The sequence below is a fragment of the Zootoca vivipara genome, chromosome 2 (assembly GCF_965207765.1).
Source record: "Zootoca vivipara chromosome 2, rZooViv2.hap1.1, whole genome shotgun sequence".
Lineage (NCBI taxonomy): Eukaryota > Metazoa > Chordata > Lepidosauria > Squamata > Lacertidae > Zootoca > Zootoca vivipara.
Genome location: NC_142584.1, coordinates 103733817 through 103756290, shown reverse-complemented (window position 1 = coordinate 103756290; position 22474 = coordinate 103733817). Strand labels below are relative to the sequence as shown.

Sequence of the window (22474 nt, the reverse complement as noted above, 5' to 3'; positions counted from 1 at the left end):
TGCAGAATTCTGCGCGTGGTGAAGAAGCCAGTTCATTAAGTGGCTAATTTATTCCCATTGAGCGTGTTGCTGCTGAAATCTGGCTGAGTGGCGACAGCTGGTAAATGTAAATTAAAAATGGTGAACTGGGAGCTATACAGGCTCTCATAACCTGCCCATGCACCAATTGTTTCACCCTTGTATAATGCCCGAGTGGTGATGGTGAGATTTTCTCAGCTAGCCTCTTTCAAAGACTGGCTCTGATCACCCATTCTTACATATTCCTAAGTGTTTCCTTGCAAATCCATAGTCTGCGACTGGTTAGATCCCCCTCCTCCCCACCTCCAAATCCCAAGGCAAAAAAACCCCGAATAAATCGTGTTGCTCCCCAGTGACGCGACAGGGTTCTGATCCGATCCAATCCAGCTTGAATTTTTATGTTTTCCGGTTAAGGTTTTGTGAAACACTGTATCAAACTTTTTTTTTTTTTGGTACTAAAATACAGATATATATTACAGCTACTGTATTCCCTTCTCCACCAATCTTGCCATTTCCGTCGATCCCATTCCTCCCGCGCATGTCACGTAACGGGCGTAAGGGCACATCTCGCCCTCCCTGCCGCTCCCCCCCCCCAAACATAGGGTAAACTTCCTCTGGTGGCTGACTCAGTATGATCACGAACCCTAGTGGCTTGGGGAGTTGCAGGCTAATGCTGCTCCTTCGCTCCAAGCTACTAGATAACCTTTACCGATTATATTTTGGACTTTCCTAGAACGGCCGATGGGAAAGTTGGGCTGAGAATATTAAGGGTGCATGTGCCTGGGCCTACATGGCTGGGCAAGCCTTTAATCTAGTTTGGCTCTGTCCCTCTCTCTCGCTGAGATTCCCTTATGTTGTGGAGAGCTGAGATTTAAAGGCCGATTGTATCAGTGTTTACTCAGAAGTCAGTTCTACGGAGCTCGGTGAAGTTTACTGCCCAATACATTGAGGCCTGTCACTTTAAAGAGTGGCGTCTGAAGGGCTATATATATATATATATATATATATATATATATATATATATATATATGTGTGTGTGTGTGTGTCATTCCTCCCCTCATAATTTGGCTGCGGCTTTTCTGAGGTCATAGTCACGGAAGGGAGGATTGCTCTCCACAGAGGTTTGTCAAATGAGCCAGCCATTTCCTTTGGCACTTCTGCATAAACCACAATACTCGAGGGCTGGTTATTGGTGCACTTAAGCATAACAAGATGCAACAGCACAACCCTTTTGCTTCCCGTGTTGGCAATGTTTGAGTGGCCTCTTAAGTGTTAAATATTTGGCAAACATAAGTGACATGACCATGCGATGTCGTGCGCTACATCTCCCACACCGGTGAATCTTCCCTCTGTTTCTTATCGTGTTTCCCCACAGTGATTTGTTTCAAACTCTTGTTTTAATTTTAATTTTTAGCGGCTGGGTGGGGCGCATCCAGTTGAGCTCATGGGTGCTGGGGTGGTTAACCCTCTCCTCCGATGTCATTTTTTCTGATGAATATCAACACACCCACCCCCTTACAAAAGCTTCAAATTACTATAGGAAAGGGGGTAAAAGGCGTATTCCCCCAGCGGGACAAAAAACACCTTTGGAGGGAGGAATTGTCACCAGGAAAATAGTATTGGGGAAAGAGTTAGCCGTCCGCTAGAGCCACAGTCATAACTTGTTTCGATCCTGGTTGCTATTAAATAGCTGGAGATCCATTCACAGGCTTCCTGCTGTCCTTTCCTAACCCTCACCCCCAACCCCTGGCCCTTCATTGCCCACCAGCTTTTTGAGCCCATGCACTCCTTCCTACATGCTCTTTTTGCTTGTTTCCAACTGGGTCCCTCATGCCACTAATTCAGGCCCGGCCCTAACATTAGGCAAGGTGATGCAGCCTTCCCCAAGCAGCAGATCTTGGGAGCACCGTTACAGGGCAGGCAAAAAGTCGATTGTTTTATCTTTTTTCACTACTACGCAGGGTGCCATTTTGGATTTTCTTAGGCCCTCCCTCTAGACTTTTTTCTTTGATTTTTAAAATCCAGCCTCCTTTTCTTCTCGCCTTCCTCTTGACCCTCTTGCCCAAAGCAGATTCTTTCTGCTTCTTCAGGCCCTCGGTTCTTTGTGAGGCTGCTCTAAGCTCGCTTCACGGCCCTACAGGCTCCTTATCACGTCAATAGCTGCTGCTGGTGGGCTGTGTGAAAGGAAGGGGCCGGGGGGGGGCTTTTGCACAGGCTGAAATGGCGCGTCCGTCCATGTCACCACCCGGGGACCCCTCTTTGGCTCGCGAGGCAGGGTTTGGCTTCGGCCTGCTCTCTGCGGGTCCCTCTTCCTGGTAGGTTTGAGGCCTAGCTCTGCCCTGAAGCCTGCTTCCACTTCAGCCAGCGAGAGGCATGGAGGTGCATTTTATAGTTCTTCAATGGCTACGCTGGACAGGGCAAGAATAGCTGCACCGGTGGAACTACCTCTCCATTCAGCTCAAACCGCAGGGACTGGGTTAGCTGCTACACTGATGTCTGGATGGTGGGGGCGGCGGGTGGGGGCACAGTTGTCCGAACATCTAAGAAGACCCATTTCTGTCCTAGTCTTCAGCTGCCACCGAGAGCGGGGGGGGGGGGAATGTGAATGGAGGCTCACAGTCAGGGCCGGCTCTACGTAGACCCCCGGTGGCGCGGTGCACCAGGGCGCCGGGCCGGTAGGCTGGGCGCTGCGCGGAAACCATGCTGCGCCCTGCGAGGGCAGGGGCGCTGGAGCGATCTCCACCCCTCAGCGCCAGGGCGCGCGACCTGCCCAAGACTGCCCTGCTCACAGTTCTGGTGGGGGGGTGTTGTGAGGTTGTTTGCTGGCATTACAACGCAGAATACCAATACCAGAGCGGGGTGGGGTGGGGTGGGGGGCTGGGCACTAATTCCTGCAGCCAGAAATTCCTCCCTGCCTATGGGATTATATCCCGAGTTAGGGGAGCTGAAATTCTGCTCTGACCCACTTCCTGCTTTGCCTCGCCCTCCCGAGTTGTAATATTGGTTCCAGCCAGGGAAGTAAAGCATTGCCCCCCGCCCCAAGCAGACACCATGTTCGAGGAAAATGCTCTTTGGCACGAACCTCAGAACTCAACTGGAAAGGTGCCGACCCTGCTGGCAAGCAAGAGGGGAGTTTTGCTTCCCACCCTTGCTGCCACTGGCTGTGAACCCCCTTCCACCTCTCGCTCTCCCGGCCCAAGGGTTACATTCAGTGTTAAGAGGAGTCACCCTACAGGCGGAGATGTTGTCGCACCCCACGACGGCGGCTGGAGAGAGAAGCCAGCTAGCCAACCCCAAATTCCCCCACCCCAGTCCCCCCCTTCGGCGGCACCCTTCGTGGTACGGCTGCATTACCTGGGCAGGATGAGTGGAGAATGCAAAAGTTTTCTGGTGGCTGAAATCCCCAAAGGGAAACGGGGTGGGGATTCGGGCTCACCTTACCCTGTTCAGAGACAATTTAAATTTACATGTACAAGTATCAAATGGGCCAGTCTCAGGCGCCGGGTGGCCCCCTGTGGGCCGGAGGGCAGGCAAAGTTGCTGAAAGGTTTAAAATGGAGAAAGACTTGGCAAGGAGGTGGCCCTGGCAGAGTCTGTTGCAGCAGTAGCGTCTTGGCACCAGTTCTTGGTTGGTTCTTGGGAAGGAGGGTACCGGGAAACGCCCTGGAAGCTTTTCCCGGAAAGGCTGGGATCCCTTTGAAAAGAACGCGTTAAAAAGTCCCAGGGGCGTAACTTCTTTGAAACACCAGGTCAGAGTGCGTGCATCGCCTCGTCCCCCGAAGTGGTAGGTTTGGGGTAAGGTTAGGGGTACCAGTGTCACACTCTCCTCCATCGGCAGCCAATCAGCAGAGGGGGCAGAGGCCAAAGCTGGCAAATCATGAGGGATGGACATGTCTCCGGAAGTGGCACGCAGGTGAGGTCTGCAGATTCTGAGGCTTCGAGTTGGACGTTTCCCCCCCATTGGCAGCAGTGAAGGAAAGGCAGTGAGGGAGGTGGGGAGGGAGGAGGAAGGATGAGAGAGTTCAATCCAGATACCAATGAGAGAAGGGCCCTCCTGCCTCTTCTACATTATATCCTCTGCGGGGGAGAAAACACAAGAATGTCACCAATATAAACAAGACTGCACAAAAGCCGGCAATAGGAGTGCTGTATGGACTCTTGCTTGGGGCGGGCGGTGGAGAGAACAGCTAAAATTCTGCATCCAACAATTTTAAAAAGCTCTGGGTGACTTCAGGATCCCCCCAGCAGCTGTCGTTGGGCCATAACTGGACTTCGTGGGCTCCGTGAAACCCATGGGGCTGTCTCAGACGGTCCTTGGTCCATCCTATCCGGCCTGGTATAGTCTTTACCCCGGGGCTGGTTCACATTCTGAGCACTGTATGTGTGCAGATAGCCTGGGGAACAGGGCTTGCAGCAACACAAAGAGCCCGCGAATCTGCCTACCTGTAACTCGCATTTCCCCAGACAAAGAGGAGAGGGGTAGACGTGTGAGACAGCATGGAACATAAATGTGTGTCCATACACTCAACTCTCGCACTCTCGCTCTCATTCTCTTAAGACAAAAAGTGGGGTAGTCTCCTCCTAACACAGTACAGATATGTGGACAGGGACATGACAGAACTAGGCTAGGCCTCCACTAACAGGTGTAGCACAGACCAGGCCGTGAGGCCACACTGACACACAGAACTTACCGCAGTGCCAACAAAATCTGTTGAAAATATAAAAAGAGAAGGTTAGGGTTGAGCGCTGGCTTCCAGGGGTTCCCTAGCAGACTTATTTCATCACTCAAAAGCTTCCTCGGCTGCTCTGATTGCCTTATGGGGTGTGACGGAGCAATTGTCACAAGAAGCACCCCTTGGATGCTCTGCAACTTTCAGCCTAATCATGGGCTATAAATGTTCAGAAACAGGCACCATTGAGTTCAATGGGATTTTCAGTTTATTATTATTATTATTATTACTATTACTACTTCCACTCTGTTTTAAATAATTCTGCCGTTTGTGTTTTAGTGTTGAGGCTTTCTGTTTCTGTTTTATTACTTATTATTAAGATTAATTTAATTTTTCATTTGGGAATACTTTTCTGGGGGAGACTTTATTCTGCTCTATAACTCCAGCACGGAAGTGTGCAGCTATTCCTTAAAAAAAAAAAAGCAGGGGGACAGCAGAAAGGACATCACCTGTCTTCCTGCTGCTGCAGCAATATTTATTTTTCTTTTCTCCCTTGCCCCATGGCATGTGAGGTTGGACAAAGGTTGCCAGCTCTTCCAACCAGCTCTTGCAAGCCCTGCCTTTAAAAGCCACTTGATCTGCTGGAGAAGCAGCCTTGCAAATTATTGCTGGCTTATTGCTGATAAACGCTTGGGAATAAGAAGTCAGCTGCAAAGCTAGCGAACAAAGGAAAGGATATGGGGCTGCTTAATTTGGATTGGGAAAGGGTTATCTCCCACTTGGACTACTGCAATGCGCTCTACGTGGGGCTACCATTGAAGGTGACCCGGAAACTGCTATTAATCCAGAATGTGGCAGCTAGACTAGTGACTGGGAGTGGCCGCCAGGACCACATAACACCGGTCCTGAGAGATCTACACTGGCTCCCAGTACGTTTCCGAGCACAATTCAAAGTGTTGGTACTGACCTTTAAAGCCCTAAATGGCCTCGCTCCTGTATACCTGAAGGAGCGTCTCCACCCCCATCATTCAGCCCGGACACTGAGATCCAGCACCGAGGGCCTTCTGGCAGTTCCCTCATTGCGAGAAGTGAGGTTACAAGGAACCAGACAGGGCCTTCTCGGTAGCGGCACCTGCCCTGCGGAACGCCCTTCCATCAGATGTCAAGGCAATAAGCAACTATTTTACTTTTAAAAGACAACTGAAGGCGGCCCTGTTTAGGGAAGTTTTTAATATTTGATGCTGTACTGTTTTTAATATTTGGTTGGAAGCCGCCCAGAGTGGCTAGGGAAACCCAGCCAGATGGGCGGGGTATAAATAATAAATTGTTGTTGTTGTTGTTGTTGTGACTATAATGTGGCTTATTCATCCCTTGTTTGAAAAAGACCTGGGGAAGGTAATTGTTCTTGGCAGCCATCACTGTGGGGCCACAGAGGACAGGGCCGAGGAGTGGCGGGTTGCTGCAGGATCAGGACAAGTGTGCACGAGGAATATTTTGCTTTTTCTCTCTGTGCATCAACAAAAAGCAGGGATTTGCTTGGCTCGCGGTTCCCTCCCAGCATCACTGAGTGCTGCTCAAGCACTTGGGTTCCGGCTGGCGAGACTGCCTTGTCTTGATTCGAACAGATGGACCAAGCCCGGAGGCCAGGAGATTTATTATGATTAATTACATTTCCAATTAGGCACCTTCGGTTTCCCTGGCTTCCACCCAAGCCTCGGCAAGGCCAGGGGAAGCAGAAGCAGAAACAGAAGGTGGCCGCTGTTTTCCCTCCATGGCCTAAAGGACGCAGAGTGGCAGAGGCAGAACCATGGAGCTGGAATGCACCTTGGTCCAAAAGTGGAGGGTTTAAAGAGCACAAATGGTCTGTGTGTGAGAGAGAGATCCTAAGTCTGTATATAGCGATGGGGAAGTCCGTCGATTTCAGTTTCTCGATTTTCTCTAGTCTTAATTGAGATCTCACATTTCCACATCAGTTTGTTATATATATAAATCAGGGCCGGATTTAGGTTTGATGAGGCCCTAAGCTACTGAAGGTAATGGGGCCCTTTATATGTCCAGCTGCCCTTTGTCAACAACAAATTGTCACTGTTTTTTTGTGTTGAATATATGCTATAGCAGGGGGAATCAGCCCTGAGTGCTCATTGGAAGGACAGATCGTGAAGCTGAGGCTCCAATACTTTGGCCACCTCATGAGAAGAGAAGACTCCCTGGAAAAGACCCTGATGTTGGGAAAGATGGAGGGCACTAGGAGAAGGGGACGACAGAGGACGAGATGGTTGAACAGTGTTCTCGAAGCTACGAACATGAGTTTGACCAAACTGCGGGAGGCAGTGCAAGACAGGAGTGCCTGGCGTGCTATGGTCCATGGGGTCACAAAGAGTCGGACACGACTAAACGACTAAACAACAACAAGCAGGGTACCCAAACTAAGGCCCGTGGGCCGGATGCGGCCCAATCACCTCCTAAATCCGGCACGCGGACGGTCCGGGAATCAGCATGGTTTTACATGAGTAGAATGTGTCCTTTTATTTCAAATGCATCTCTGGGTTATTTGTGGGGCCTGCCTGGTGTTTTTACATGAGTAGAATGTGCGCTTTTATTTAAAATGCATCTCTGGGTTATTTGTGGGGCATAGGAATTTGTTCATATATTTTTTTCAAAATATAGTCTGGCCCCCCACAAGGTCTGAAGGACAGTGGGCCGGCCGCCTGCTGAAAAAGTTTGCCGACCCCTGTGCTGTAGGGTAATTTATGGACCTAATAGGTATCTAAAGCCATTTGCCACCATTGCTGTATGTGGGTTTTATTTTATTTGTTTTTTATCTTATATTTTGGAAATGTACATTCAGGTTTTTCTCCCTTAATTTTTTTTTTGGGGGGGCCCAATAGAGTGGGGCCCTAAGCTATAGCTTGTTTAGCATATACGCAAATCTGGCACTGATACTAATACAGTCGTACCTTGGATCCCGAACGCCTTGTGACTTGAACGTTTTGGCTCCCGAATGCCGCAAACCCGGAACTGAGTGTTCCAGTTTGCAAACCTTCTTTGGAAGCCAAATGTCTGACGTGGCTTCCGCGGCTTCCGATTGAGTGCAAGAAATCTCCTGCAGCCGATCGGAAGCCACGCTCCTTGGTTGTCAAACCATTTTCGGAAGTTGAACGGATTTTCCGGAATGGATCCTGTTCGGCAACCGAGGTACGGCTGTAACGAAAACTCAAAAGCATTTTAGCAGGGGTTTTCTCCTGATACACACGTTTGTATACAGTTTTACAACTCTGCACACGTTTTTGCAAAGCGTTTTTGCCTTGTAATGCATTTCTAAAGGGTTATTTTCAGGAATATGTGCATTTTATGCATGCTTCACATTTTTGTAAATGTAATAGAGCACCTTCTCCTGCTGTTCCAGCCCTTGCAGCAGTTACTTCCTTGGGAAGTGGGAGCAGCATTGGATGAAAATGAAAGTTAGTCTGGCCTTCATCATGAAGGTGTGTGTGTGTGTGTGTGTGTGTGTGTGTGTGTGTCAGGCATAGGCAAACTCAGCCCTCCAGCTGTTTTGGGACTACAACTCCCATCATCCCTAGCTAACAGGACCAGTGGTCAGGGATGATGGGAGTTGTAGTCCCAAAACATCTGGAGGGCCGAGTTTGCCTTTGATGTTCCACATGTCGCTGAACTACAACTCCCACCATCCCCGAACGCTGGCCATATTTGCTGTGGCTCAGCAACATTTGGAGGGCCAAAGGTTTCCCAAATCTGGTATATATAATGAACTGCTTCTGTTTGGTGTAAAAAGTATTTCACTTATTGAAGGCACACTTTAATCTGCTATATGCATGATTAAATAAAATCATGCAGCACAGTTCTCTGATCTGAACAGATCGCACATACTAAACAAACATGCCTCTGGTTTCCTCCATGTAGGTCTCCTTCTGCTTATGGGGAGGGGCAATGAGGGGTGCAACTCCTGAAACCCACCCCCTTGCTAGTGTGTATTGGGTGGGTTGTTCTCTTCAGACACCCCGATGCCTTTTGAGATTCCACAAACTACCCCTGGGCTGTCTTTAAAATTATCTATAGCCATGGGAGGCAGAAAGGCGTTCCTTAAAAAATTAGCAGAATTCTCGGCATGCTGAATTCTGTGCTAGATATCAATTTGCAAACTTGCAAAGAAAACGGCACGCAACAACAACTTCTGCCAACCTGATGAGGTGGATAGGGAACCCTCGCGAGCACCAGGTTTTGCGAGGTTGGTCATGTGGCAGGGTGAGGATGATGCCCTTCTTGGACCAGGGATGGAGAAGGTTTGTGCCCTTCCTCACCTCTTTGGACTGTGCTTCACCAGAGCATAAAGGTGAACTTAGAGAAGTTATTTCTCAGGAAAGGTAGGCTCTTTCTATCTAAGGGCAGCCCAACCGTTCATAGCAAGTGGGCCGCAAGAGTACGTCTACACACAACTCATGGGCCACACCCTGCCCTTACCTTCCAAGTCCCGGACTGCAGAATCCAGGACTGGCAGCCATGTGACACCGGAAGTTGCGTCAACATAACTTCCGGTGTCGCTTTGCCCTTCTATGGGCACCAAAAATGGCCACCGCAGACACCGGAAGTCGCGTCTATGCACTTCCGGACATGCGTAGATGCGACTTTTGAAGCCGGCGGCGGCCATTTTTGGTGCCCATAGAAGGGCAAATCGGAAAGAAAAAAAATGGCTGCCGGCAGGAGAAAATAACGGAGAAAAACGGGAGACGAAGTGATAACGGGGGACCACCGGGAAAAGGTAAGTAAAAACGGGGGTTTCCCGGGGAAAACGGGGTACTTGGCAGCTATGATGCCTTGTCACTCTCCCACTTCCTCCTAAAAGCTGGGGAAGCCCTAACTATGCTTTGGGAAGGAGGCAGGAGGACTCAGAGCCCTCCCACCTCCTTTCCAAAGCTCTACCTCCCGATATCTGCTTCATGGCTTGAGGCGGGCAAGCAGAAGGCTGGCACTCACCTTTGTTCTCTGTTTTGAGCTCCTCGTGAAGCAGGTCGTTCTGCCGGTTGCCGAGGACAAAGGCCAGGAAGGAGAGGATGAGGGCATTCAAGATGCCAATGATGGCTAGGATGTAAGCCCAGCGCACGGAGCAGTCGCCCAGCGAGTACTTGCCCGTCTTCTCCCCGCACATGTCCCTGACGGTCTCTGAATCCCAGCCATCTGGGAATATCATGCAGCCCAGCACCAGGCAGAGAGCTGGATGGAACAAAGAAATAAACGGGGGGTGGGGGTGGGGGAAGGCATGTGGTTAACACAACAGGAGGGCTGAAATCAATTGCTCTGCTTTGCAGTCTGGAAAGGAGCAGGGACCTTTCTGTAAGACGTATAACGGGTATATATACAGGTAGGATTCCCCCACAAACCATGTTCCAAGGAGTTCGGCGCTTTACCCAGGTTTGGTTCCCCTTCATACAAGGAGGTTGCTGGAGGCTTTTTCGGCATTCTGCAACGTTTAAGTTTATTTGCAAATATACAGGCTGGACATAGGTGGAGGTGCAGCTGAAAGACTCCCAACAGACAGCTGCAATTCACTGCTTCCACATCACATCTCTAGCAGGAGGGCGAGGCTGCATCCTAAGATAACTCACAGAGCCCAGAGGCAGATCCCTGCTTATCTTTCTCAAAATCATCCCTTGCCCGTTGTTTCCTCTGTAGGTGCATGGAAGGCACCCTCCTTAGTTCTAAGGATTGCACAGACCCTTTTCCTAGTCGTCCTGGACCATTTACCTGTTGTTTTCATGACGAAGGAGGTACCGTACTTGACAGCTTTGCCAAGGGACAGGCTCTAGCCCAGCCGTTCAACCTCCGACTCTCACAACAAGACTTTGTTCTATATAAATTCTCAAGCTCTCTTACATAACCCAAATTCTGCACTGTATCTGCAACTTGCACTACTATATTATGCACTTTTAAGTTTGTCGTGCATGTCTGCATCTATTCTGCCCAATGCTAGGGGGGGGGTGCCAGGAGCTTGGCAAAGAATTCACATCCTGCCCTCTGACCACTGAAAGCCTTATTCAGCTGCCATCCAAGGGTTCAGGTATTGCTCACATGTTTTCAGGTTCCATCCTTACATCCATAAGGCATAGCTGTCAAGTTTTCCCTTTTCTCGTGAGGAAGCCTATTCAGCATAAGGGAATTTCCCTGAAAAAAAGGGGAGAACTTGACAGCTATGTCATAAGGTCTAGAAACTTTTTTTGTTAAGACAGAGTCTAAGCTTCTCAGGATGTCGTTGGTCTGTAGGATATACATAAAATCCTTAGCGCTGGTGGAAAAATGTATGATGAAAGACTAAAATAGGTGCGTTAAGCTATTTAGCAGGAGATATTGAAAGGAGCTAGGACAACAGTCTCCTAATATTTTAAAGGGTCCCCGGAAAGGAGATGTGGCTTTGACCCTCTCCATCAAGACCAGCCCAAGAGGAAAATCCTTTTAAACTACAGTATAGGAAGGCAGGTTTAGACTAAATACCAGGGGAAAGGGGACGGTGACAAGATAGATTCTCCTTCCTTGGATTGCTGCTGCATTTCTGAAGAATGAGGAGCTGAACCCACACTCGAAGCAGACCCCACTTTCCCCATAGAAACCCTCTTGTATGGCAATGAACCACGGCTACTCATTTGCAAAGGAAATGCACTCTCTGTGTGCTTAGGGGCACTTAGTTTTTAATTACTTCTGCAGATTGCGGACCAGCAGCCCCGATCTTGGTGGATTGCAGGAGGAAAAGGTGGGGTGATTTGCATAGGCATCTGTCAAGAGATGCTGCAGGTATAGAATATTCTGTCTCCCGGACCACGCTTTTGTCTGCATAATCTGATTTGCCTGTTTCCACTGTGTGGGATCCTACAGCCAGAGGCTTTTTTCCCTTGCATGACAGCAGCCAAAGAGTTCCTTTTTGTTCATTCATATCGAGGTGCTTGATTGACTCCAACTCATTTGCAGCTGTCGGTCAGACTGTGTCACGGGGTTGAGGATAAAGAAGAGAGGAGGCTGCAGTTTCCCCATCCTGTGAGGTGTTGTGTATACACCTTCCTCTGTAGACCACCCTCTGCTTTTGCAGCACAACATAGGTTGTGGGACCTCTGCCTGGGCTGAATGTGGAGGGAGGAACAAGCCTGGTTGGAGACATATGAAACATGCACTGGGTGAAGGGAAGGATGCTCATTAGATAGAACCAGACAGGAATGTGAGTCATCATCCCAGCTTTTCTTACCTTGACAAGATGCTTTTATACACACACACACATACCCAGGTACAACACAGAGCAAGGGGAGGAGGGGAATTCTTTTAAAATCTCAGCTAAGAAGGTGCGGGTGGAGGCTTGGGTGGGAGAGGATGGGAGAGGTTTAAAAACCTATAACTAAAGAAGACACTGTATTTTCCACTTTTAAGTCGACCTAAATGGCTCTATGGGACGCAGGTGGCGCTGTGGGTTAAACCACAGAGCCTAGGGTTTGCTGATCAGAAGGTTGGCGGTTCGAATCCCTGCGATGGGGTGAGCTCCTGTTGCTTGGTCCCAGCTCCTGCCAACCTAGCAGTTTGAAAGCACGTCAAAATGCAAGTAGATAAATAGGTACTGCTACAGTGGGAAGGAGGAGCCAGGTGGCGCTGTGGGTTAAACCACTGAGCCTAGGGCTTGCTGATCAGAAGGTCGGCGGTTCGAATCCCTGTGATGGGGTGAGCTCCCGTTGCTCGGTCCCAGCTCCTGCCAACCTAGCAGTTTGAAAGCACGTCAAAATGCAAGTAGATAAATAGGAACTGCTACAGCGGGAAGGTAAACGGCGTTTCCATGTGCTGCTCTGGTTTGCCAGAAGCGGCTTTGTCATGCTGGCCACATGACCTGGAAGCTATACGCCGGCTCCCTCAGCCAATAATGCGAGATGAGCGCGCAACCCCAGAGTCAGTCACGACTGGACCTAATGGTCAGGGGTCCCTTTACCTTTAAATGGCTCTATCCCACCCATCTAGCTCCGTTTCCCCAGCTACCCAGCCACTCTGGGTGGCTTACAGCATATATAAAGACACAGCTACTCTATTCCGAACCTTAAAATGCTAAGCATAATGCTGGTGGTCAACAAAAGAGGTTCAAAGACTCTCTCAGGGCAAATCTTTAAAAATGTAGTATAAACACTGACAACTGGGAAACACTGGCCTGCGAGCGCTCCAATTGGAGAACAGCCTTTACCAAAGGTGTCATAGGCTTCAAAGACGCTCAAACTCAGGACACAAGGGAGAAACGTGCTAAGAGGAAGGCACGCTTGGCAAATCCACACCATGATCAACTCCCACCCAGAAACCAATGTCCCCACTGTGGAAGGATGTGTGGATCCAGAATTGGCCTCCACAGTCACTGTTAAACCCGGAAGACAATCTTACTCGGCTACGAGTTAGCCAAAGAATAATAATAATATAAAAACACAACAAAACATCAGACATTAAGAAACAGAATATCATTTTAGCCAACAAACAAACCAATAAAGCAGGGGTCAGCAAACTTTTTCAGCAGGGGGCTGGTCACTGTCCCTCAGGCCTTGTGGGGGGCCGAACTATATTTTGAAAAATATATATGAATGAATTCCTATGCCCCACAAATAACCCAGAGATGCATTTTAAATAAAAGGACACATTCTACTCATGTAAAAACATGCTGATTCCCAGACCTTCCGCGGGCCAGATTGAGAAGGCAATTGGGCTGCATCCGGCCCCCGGGCCTTAGTTTGGGGACCCCTGCAATAAAGCAACAGAAACCAATAAAATAATAATAAAAATAAATTACCTAAGCAAGCAAACAAATCAATATGGATGCTATTTTCCACAGTGCTGCTATTTTGGGTTGCAAATTGAGGTGCAATGGTAGCTGACTTGGGAGGTCTAGTGTAACAAAACCTTTTTTCTCAAAGGTTGGACGTTTTGCACGAAGGGAAGTGAGAGGAAAATGCATTAAAAAGCGTGGGAAGGCACTCGCCGTGACTTAACGTTGCTTGAATTTTCCACAAACCCATTGGGATGAATGCTCAACAAACAGGTTGTCTACTAGAAGCAATGCCATTTCATCCAAGCCCACTGTTGTACAGCACCCCCTTCTCTTAACTTAGCTGTTCTCACTCTACGTGGGGCTGCCCTTGAAACTGACCCAGAAACTCCAGCGGGTGCAGAATGCCACGGCAAGACTCCTACGGGGTCCTTACCGCAGGATCACATTCACCTGGTGCTATACCAGCTGCACTGGCTCCCGGTGGAGTACAGGATCAGGTTTAAGGTGCTGGTTTTAACCTTTAAAGCCCATACGGCCTAGGGCCCTCGTACCTACAGGACCGCCTCTCCTGGTATGTCCCACAGAGGACCCTACGGTCTTCAAATAAAAACATCTTGGAGATCCCGGGCTACAGGGAGGTTAGGCTGGCCTCGAGCAGAGCCAGGGCTTTTTCAGCCATGGCCCCGATCTGGTGGAACACTCTGTCACAAGAGACTAGGGCCCTGCGGGACTTGACATCTTTCCGCAGGGCTTGCAAGATGGAGCTGTTCCGCCAGGCCTATGGCCAAGGCACAGTCTGACCCCATCTCTCCTTCTGCAATCCTCACAAAACTCTAGCCCAGTGGTTGCCATTAATTTGATTCTGAATTGATTTTAGAATGTATTTAATTAATTGACTGTATGATTTTATGTACACTGTGCTATTTTTACTTGTTGTTAGCCGCTCTGAGCCCGGCTTTGGCGGGGAGGGCGGGATATAAATAAATTATTATTATTATTATTATTATTATTATTATTATTATTGCTACATTTTACAGATGAGGACGACTCTGAACTCCAGCCGCAACTACATGCCTATCCTAAGTCCAACTACAGGTAGGTAGCCGTGTTGGTCTGATGTGGTCGAAACAAAATAAAAAAATTCCTTCCAGTAGCAGGTTAGAGACCAACTAAGTTTGTCACTGGTATGAGCTTTGTGTACATGGCATCTGAAGAAGTGTGCATGCACACGAACGCTCATACCAATGACAAACTTAGTTGGTCTCTAAGGTTCTGCTGGAAGGAAATTTTTGTATTTTGTTTCGACTAAGTCCAACTTCTTAGAGCAGGCATCCCCAAACTTTGGCCCTCCAGATTTTTTGGACTACAATTCCCATCTTCCCTGACCACTGGCCCTGTTAGCTAGGGATCATGGGAGTTGTAGGCCAAAACATCTGGAGGTCTGCAGTTTGGGGATGCCTGGCATAGAGTAAAACCAACCCAACCGACAGTCAGACCGGCACCCACCCACCCACCCCTCTATGAAAAACCAGCCTCTGCCCTTTCATTTCTCATTTCTCACATCCCTGCAGGTGCCGAGATCTTGTTGGGACCAACCGCCCGAGTTCATCTCCTTAATCGTATTATGTCCAGCTCAGCTGAGCCATAATATCAATCTCAGGGCTTATCCGGAGAGAGGCTCTTAGAGTCCTCCTATTCCGTCCTGATGGTATGTTCCAGGCCTGTGCTGCTATAGCTGAACATTACATGCTGGCCTCGAGGTGACACCAGGACTTAAAAATCAACAAGATTTAGGAAAGCTCAAGATCTGAAAATAAAAAGAAACAAACAACGGAAAGGGAAACAACTAAAACAAGTCACCTGCTTATCACCAGCCATTATAGGTGTGTAGGGTTGTCGTCACCTTCCTGCACATTTAAAATCTGTGGGGCATGTAGAAACCCAGCCAGTGACCTGTGGTGATTGGAGAAGCTCACGAGGTGAATTACTGTTCTTGGAGAACAGGGGTTGGGGTGTGTGGGGGACTTCCTGGTCCTGAATGGGGTAACCGTGCCCCTAAAAGACCAGGTGCGCAGCCCTGGGAGTCATTTTGGACTCACAGCTGTCCGTGGAGGCGGAGGTCAATTCTGTGTCCAGGGCAGCTGTTTACCAGCTCCATCTGGTACGCAGGCTGAGACCCTACCTGCCTGCAGACTGTCTTGCCAGAGTGGTGCATGCCCTGGTTATCTCCCGCTTGGACCACTACAATGTGCTCTATGTGGGGCTACCTTTGAAGGTGACTCAGAAACTATAATTAATCCAGAATGCGGCAGCTAGACTGGTGACCAGGAGTGGCCGCTGGGACCTAAAGGACCTTTACTGGCTCCCAGTATGTTTCCAAGCACAATTCAAAGTGTTGGTGCTGACAGGGCCGGTGCGTCCATTTAGGCCAACTAGGTAGTTGCTTAGGGCGCGAAAATGGAGGGGGTGCTGGCCAGCCTGCCCCGCAAAACCCCCGTGCCACCGCCGCCCTCCCACGTCGCGTGCTCACGCTCGTCCTGCCTATGGAGGGGACGCTGTGAGCTCCTCAGCGGCTGCAGTGAGCGAGCGGTGGCGGTGGCAGCGCCCGTAGCTGAAGCCTTCAGCTATGGGCGCTACTGCTGCCTCCGCCGCTCACTCGCTACAGCCACTGAGGAGCTCACAGCGTCCCCTCCATAGGCGGGAGGAGCGCGAGCCAAAAGGAGAGCTCAGCGTCCTTCCGCCTATGGAGGGGATGCTGTGAGCTCCTCAGCGGCGGCAGCGAGGAGCGCTGAGCTCTCCTTTTGGCTTGCGCTCCTCCCACCTATGGAGGGGACACAGGGGTGTCAGCGATGTTGTGTGTGCGTCATGACACATGCGTCTGGGGGGGGGCGCGCCAGAAGGTGATTTTGCCTAGGGCGCAAAAAGCCCTAGCACTGGCCCTGGGTGCTGACCTTTAAAGCCCTAAACAACCTCGCCCCAGTATACCTGAGGGAGCATCTCCACCCCCAGCGTTCAGCTCGGACACTGAGGTCCAGCGCCGAGGGCCTTCTGGCTGTTCCCTCCCTGCAAGAAGTGAAGTTACAGGGAACCAAGCGCCCTCCCCGTGGAACGCCTTCCCTTCAGATATCAAGGAAATAAACAACTATCTGACTTTTAGAAGACACCTGAAGGCAGCCCTGTTTAGGGGAGTTTTTAATGTTTGATATTTTATTGTGTTTTTAATTTTCTTTTGGAGTCAGCCAGATGGGAGGGGTATAAATAATAAAATTATGTTGATGTTGATAGCTATATTGCAAGCAGGAGATCTTCCCCTGCTCTCCTGCTACCAGGGGTGCCCGCCGTATATTATCAGCATCTCTTCAAGCGAAGCGGGGAAACCGAGAACATTTGGGCAAAACAAAAACGTGAGCTTTTCACGGGCAAAGCTTCTCCTCCTCCTCCTCGCAAGTTTGTCTGTCAAAGGTGTCCTTCCACCTATCCTCCTCTCTGCGAGGTGTTGTGAGAGAGACACCTTTGGCTCGACTTCTTGATGATTCAGCACATTCCGCTTGCAGGAGAGCTGCGTGCAAATGACTAGATAGATCTCCCTCTCCTCTCTCTCTCTCTCTCCTTTTCAGCGGGCAGCAGCCAATTTAGAATCCAGAGCTGTGCAAGCCTCACGGGGGTTCGTTTCCCTATCCGCATCCATCGTTTCCAGTTCCCTATATTCCACCCACCCCCACTTCTTTCTCAAGCTTGGTTCTCTCACTGGGGAGAGTTGAGATGTGCTGGGGAGACAGAGAGACAGACGAGAGAGAGAGAGAGAGAGAGAGAGAGAGAGAGAGAGAGAGAGAGAGAGAGAGAGAGAGAGAGAGAGGAGAGAGAGGAGAGAGAGAGAGAGAGAGAGAGAGAGAGAGAGAGAGAGAGGAGAGAGAGAGAGAGAGAGAGAGAGAGAGAGAGAGAGAGAGAGAGAGAGAGAGAGAGAGAGAGAGAGAGAGAGAGAGAGAGAGAGAGAGAGAGAGAGAGAGAGAGAGAGAGAGAGAGAGAGAGAGAGAGAGAGAGAGAGAGAGAGAGATTGAATGCTGAGGTCTCTGGGTTGGCTGTAGCCAGCGCTGTGTCCTGGAAAACACTCTCCCAGCTCCCTGCAGGAAGGAGTGACATTTACAGAAACGCAGAGCAGAAGTGATGTGGAACTCCTGCCCGGACTTGGCCCAGGACGGTGGCAGAGAGAGGGAAGGCCGCAGCTGGGCTCAAGGAGGAGGGCAGCATGGAGATGAAGGGATGTTGTGCCTGGAGGCCTCAACGCTCTCCCCTCCCCACCTCCTTCCACTCCTTCAATGAGCACATGAGTGACTCAAAATTCACCAACAGCATCCACAGAGCCTGGCACTATAGACACAAACCAGCACCGGGCAATGAGGATCTGGGTTTGAATCCTAATGCAGAAAGGTTGCCAGGTTAAGAAGAGCAAAGCTCTCTCTCCCCTTTTCTTTAAAAGAGCCAATTAAAACGTTCAAGCTGTAAATGACAAAGCTGTTCCTGTCCCATCCTGCTATTCCATCCCTGCCCTATCATCATCATCATTAATGCTACTACTACTAATTTATTCATATGCCACCCATAATGACTGGGTTGCCCCAGCCACTCTGGATGGCTTGGAACAAATAATAAAACCACATTAGTAGTAGTTGTAGTCACAGTAGTAATAGCTATTATTGTTGTTGTTGTTGTTGTTGTTGTTGTTGTTGTTGTTGTTGTTGTTGTTGTTGTTGTTGTTATTACCCTGCCCACCTGGGCAGCTTCCAACAGAATACAGTGGTACCTTGGTTTAAGTACACAATTGGTTCTGGAAGTCGTACTTAACCTGAAGCGTACTTAACCTGAAGCAAACTTTCCCATTGAAAGTAATGGAAAGTGGATTAATCCATTCCAAACGGTCCGCGGAGTACTTAAACTGAAGCGTACTTAACCTGAAGTGAACTTTCCCATTGAAAGTAATGGAAAGTGGATTAATTCATTCCAGATGGGTCCGCAAGAGCACCGGTACTTAAACTGAAAGTACTCAAACCGAAGCGTACTTAAACCGAGGTATGACTGTATTAAAAAACACAACAAAACATCAAACATTAAAAACTTCTCTAAACAGGTCTGCTTTCAGATGCCTTCTAAAAGTCAGATAGTTGTTTCTTTCCTTGACATCTGGTGGGAGGCGTTCCACAGGGCGGGCGCCACAACCGAGAAGGCCCTCTGCCTGGTTCCCTGTAACCTCACTTCTTGCAGGAGGGAACCGCCAAAAGGCCCTCGGAGCTAGACCTCAGTGTCCGGGCTGAGCAATGTGAGTGGAGATGCTCCTTCACGTATACTGGACCGAAGTCGTTTAGGGCTTTAAAGGTCAGCACTAACACATTGAATTGTGCTCAAAATCGTACTGGCCCTCCCAGAACTCTCCTTGTCTGCATGCCTTATTTAGGTTGTGTACGCCTGCAGGCAGGAAATTGCCTTCTGTTTTATTTTTGTACACTAGCAAGTAGATTTTAGGTGCTGTAGAACGGAGATAGGTACTCTGACTCCCCAGGTGTTTTGAGACTCCCATCAGCTCCAGCCAGAATTGCCAATGGTCAGGGATGATGGGGGTCCAATGGCATCTGGAGGGCCAGTGCTTGCCCATCTAGAATATAGTATGAAAGGGTGATTTATAAATAGATTTAAACTAGTGAAAAGGCTCTCCCCTTTCAGCACCCTTAACAAACTACAGCTCCCAGGATTCTCGGCTGCAAAGAGCACGTTCCCCTCCTGTTGCCTCCAGCAACATTCAGAAGCAGGGACGTGGGTGATGCTGTGGTCTAAACCACTGAGCCTCTTGGGCTTGCTGATAGGAAGGTCGGCGCTTCGAATCCCCGCAACAGGGTGCGCTCCCGTTGCTCCGTCCTGGCTCCTGCCACCCTAGCAGTTCGAAAGCACACCAGTGCAAGTAGATAAATAGGTACCGCTGTGGCGGGAAGGTAAACGGCATTTCCGTGTGCTCTGGCTTCTGTCACGGTGTCCCGTTGTGCCGGAAGCGGTTTAGTCCTGCTGGCCACATGACCCGGAAAACTCTCCGTGGATAAACGGCGGCTCCCTCGGCCTGAAAGCGAGATGAGCGCTGCAACCCCACAGTCGCCTTTGACTGGACTTAACCACCCAGGGGAACTTGACCTTTGACCTATTCAGAAGCATCACTGCCTTTAACTGTAGTCAGAGCAGAACTATCATGGCTGGGGACCATCCTGCAGTCTCTCTCTCTCTCTCGGACTTAGGGAGGCTGGAAATGGTTCCCGAGCCCTATGCTACAACCTGAAATTCCAGGAAGTACAGCTGAGGTTTTATGCATGCAAATCACATGCTCCATGACCAAGCTATTATTCCCTCCCCCTCCCAAAAAACTATCCCTGCTCCTCTCTATAAAGCAGAGATGCTGAGCAAAGGCAGGCTATTGAGATACTCTGCATGGCTGCTCTTATACTGGAACGTATTGTCAAACTCCTCCCCCCCCCCCCCCGCACTGTGTACAGGCACAGGATCACCTTCAGGAAGAGATCCGTAGCAAAAGGGGCAAAAGAGAGAAGGATCACAACACAACCCTGTTCTTTAGTTAATCTCCACTGCCTGGTCATTCCTAACTCATCCCTAACTCCCTACAAAGGCACACACCTTCCTTCCACCTCTTATCAGTCTCTCTCAGGATTCTGTTCTGCTCTTGAAGCTGCCCCTCCCCACCAAAAGACCAAATTCATTTGCATTCAAATTGCCTGGTACACCAAGGTTGAGGCTGATGCAGGTGGAGACCTCTCTGCTCAGGAATGTCTGGAATGGTTAATGATATGATATGGAGAGCGGAAGGCATGAGATGAAAGGTCTTCTCTCTCTCTCTCTCTCTCTCTCTCTCTCTCTCTCTCACACACACACACACACACACACACACACACAGGCAGACAAACAGAGGCAGATGGGCACAATGCCTTTCTCCAAAACAAACCAGAACGGAGATAAAATATAATTGACTGTGCACCAGAAACAAAGAACACAGACCACAAATGTCAAGGTAAAAAAAAAAAGGGGGGGGAAGCTTAGATGAAAAATATATTGCATTTTTTTCACCCTCTTATAAAGTCAACTTAACAGCTGCATTGCAAAAAGAAGAAGAAATGCATTTGCAATGTTTATATAAGCATGTGACGAGAGCGGAATTTAAATTGCTCATGAATGCAAGAATTAAAAACGAGGCTAAATTCAACTAACCGGTCCTGCTAGGAGAAGCACATATGGGGATTTCTGCTAGCACCCATGAAGCTTTCCGTCCTCTTTCACCACATTGGCTTGGGGGAGGGGGTTCAGAAGAACCCCCAGAACAGTGCATGGTGGGGAGCGCATCAATGTATGTGGAACTAAGCAAGAGGGTTAGGAGAATAACTAGGCTGCTGATCTATCTATGCTGTAGATCAGCATAATTGGGGCAATTATGTCTGTAGATCAGCATAATTGGGGCAATTATGTCTTTTGCTTGTAGACTAGCCAGTTCCAGCTTCAGTGGTTCTGCCAGGCTATTGGTACCCTTCTTTTGGGAGTTCTCGCCAGCTCCATATTGGAGTCTATCTCAAGTTTAAATTTAATGACACAGAGAGGGAAGGCGCAGGTTAAGGGAACAGCTGCCAAGAAGTCATTCGGCCCAGAAAGTATGTAGACAAAGAGCAGGAGGATCGGAGAGAGTTAGGAGTTAAATAAAGTTCTGAACGATAATTAAGAGAGGAGAGGGTAGATTGGTCTGTTTGCACCAACAACATGTCGAGTTCCTCCCTTAGGTATAAAAATCTAAAACTTAGAAGATACAACCTTGCACAAAACCAGCACAATTCAGAAACTTCGGCTTGTTGAATCCAGGAACTAAAAGATTGTCATAATTGCCATGTATCAACAACATGTATACAAACATGAAGAAAGTGAAGTCAAATATAATCCATGTTCTTCAGTGAAAGTCTATGAACCTCTCACATGCCAGATGTAGAATGGTCATCTTTCCTCCTTGGTCATCCCTTCTTCTGCAGAACACTCTGATTCATGAGTTCTAAATGCCCAAAATTTCAAAAATAGTTCTTAGCAGGTGATTTTGCAACCCTCGGAAGATGGACGACATTGCCTCTTTCACCTTGCTTTCAGCAAGAGCAATAGTTTGAGACATTGGTTGATGAGCATCATATCATTTGAAGTCACACAAAAACGGAAGATGCACCAATGATTAAAACTCTTTTGTTTAGAAAAGAACATTGACGAATACTGACATGTATGCTGCCCTGAACTCCTTGGTGGGATGAAAGTGAAATCATAGGTTACATGTACGACTCGAAAGCACACTTAGTTCAAAGTATGGTTGGAAGAAGAGAACACTTCAAAGTCCTTTTTGTTCAAATCCACTTAGGAGTGGGGCAGAGCAGGCAGGCATTTCTGAGATTGTGATGCGCACAGGCAGTGTGCCTCTAAGAGCCGGTTAATTAGGGGGAGGGCTTGATTTGCATATGTTAATTCATTTGCATAGATTGCCCTGCTGCTGAGCTACAACCAAAAAGTCAGGTTTAAAGCAAACCACACACACACAGAAAGAGAGAGAAAGAAAGAAATGGGGGGGAACCTGATAATAATAATAATAATAATAATAATAATAATAATAATAATAAATTATTTATACTCCGCCCCTCCGTCGGAGTTTCTCCAGCCACTCTGGGTGGCTCCCAACAGAATATGAAAAACACGATAAAACATCAAACAGGGCTGCCTTCAGGTGCCTTCTAAAAGTCGGAAAGTTGTTTCCTTGACATCTGATGGGAGGGCGTTCCACAGGGTGGATGCCACCACTGAGAAGGCCCTCTGCCTGGTTCCCTGCAACCTCACTTCTCCCAGGGAGGGAACTCGCAGAAGGCCCTTGGCGCTGGACCTCAGTGTCTGGGCTGAATGATGGGGGGTGGAGACGCTCCTTCAGGTATACTGGG

General features: G+C 48.9%; 1 protein-coding gene across 2 annotated transcripts in view; it reads right to left on the bottom strand.

Annotated features, from left to right (window-relative positions):
- Positions 1 to 353: 353 nt before the first annotated feature.
- Positions 354 to 22474, bottom strand: part of LHFPL4 (LHFPL tetraspan subfamily member 4) — a 59097-nt gene continuing 36976 nt past the window's right edge. The window contains exons 2-4 of one of the 2 annotated variants that reach the window (XM_088662659.1): positions 9680 to 9916; positions 4709 to 4725; positions 354 to 4094 (exon numbers count right to left, since the gene is read on the bottom strand). In XM_088662659.1, the coding sequence (XP_088518785.1) occupies positions 4086 to 4094; positions 4709 to 4725; positions 9680 to 9916 (263 nt within the window). In that variant the 3' untranslated portion in view covers positions 354 to 4085. The remainder of the gene's footprint in view (positions 4095 to 4708; positions 4726 to 9679; positions 9917 to 22474) is intronic. The other variant, XM_088662660.1, reaches the window with a different exon arrangement.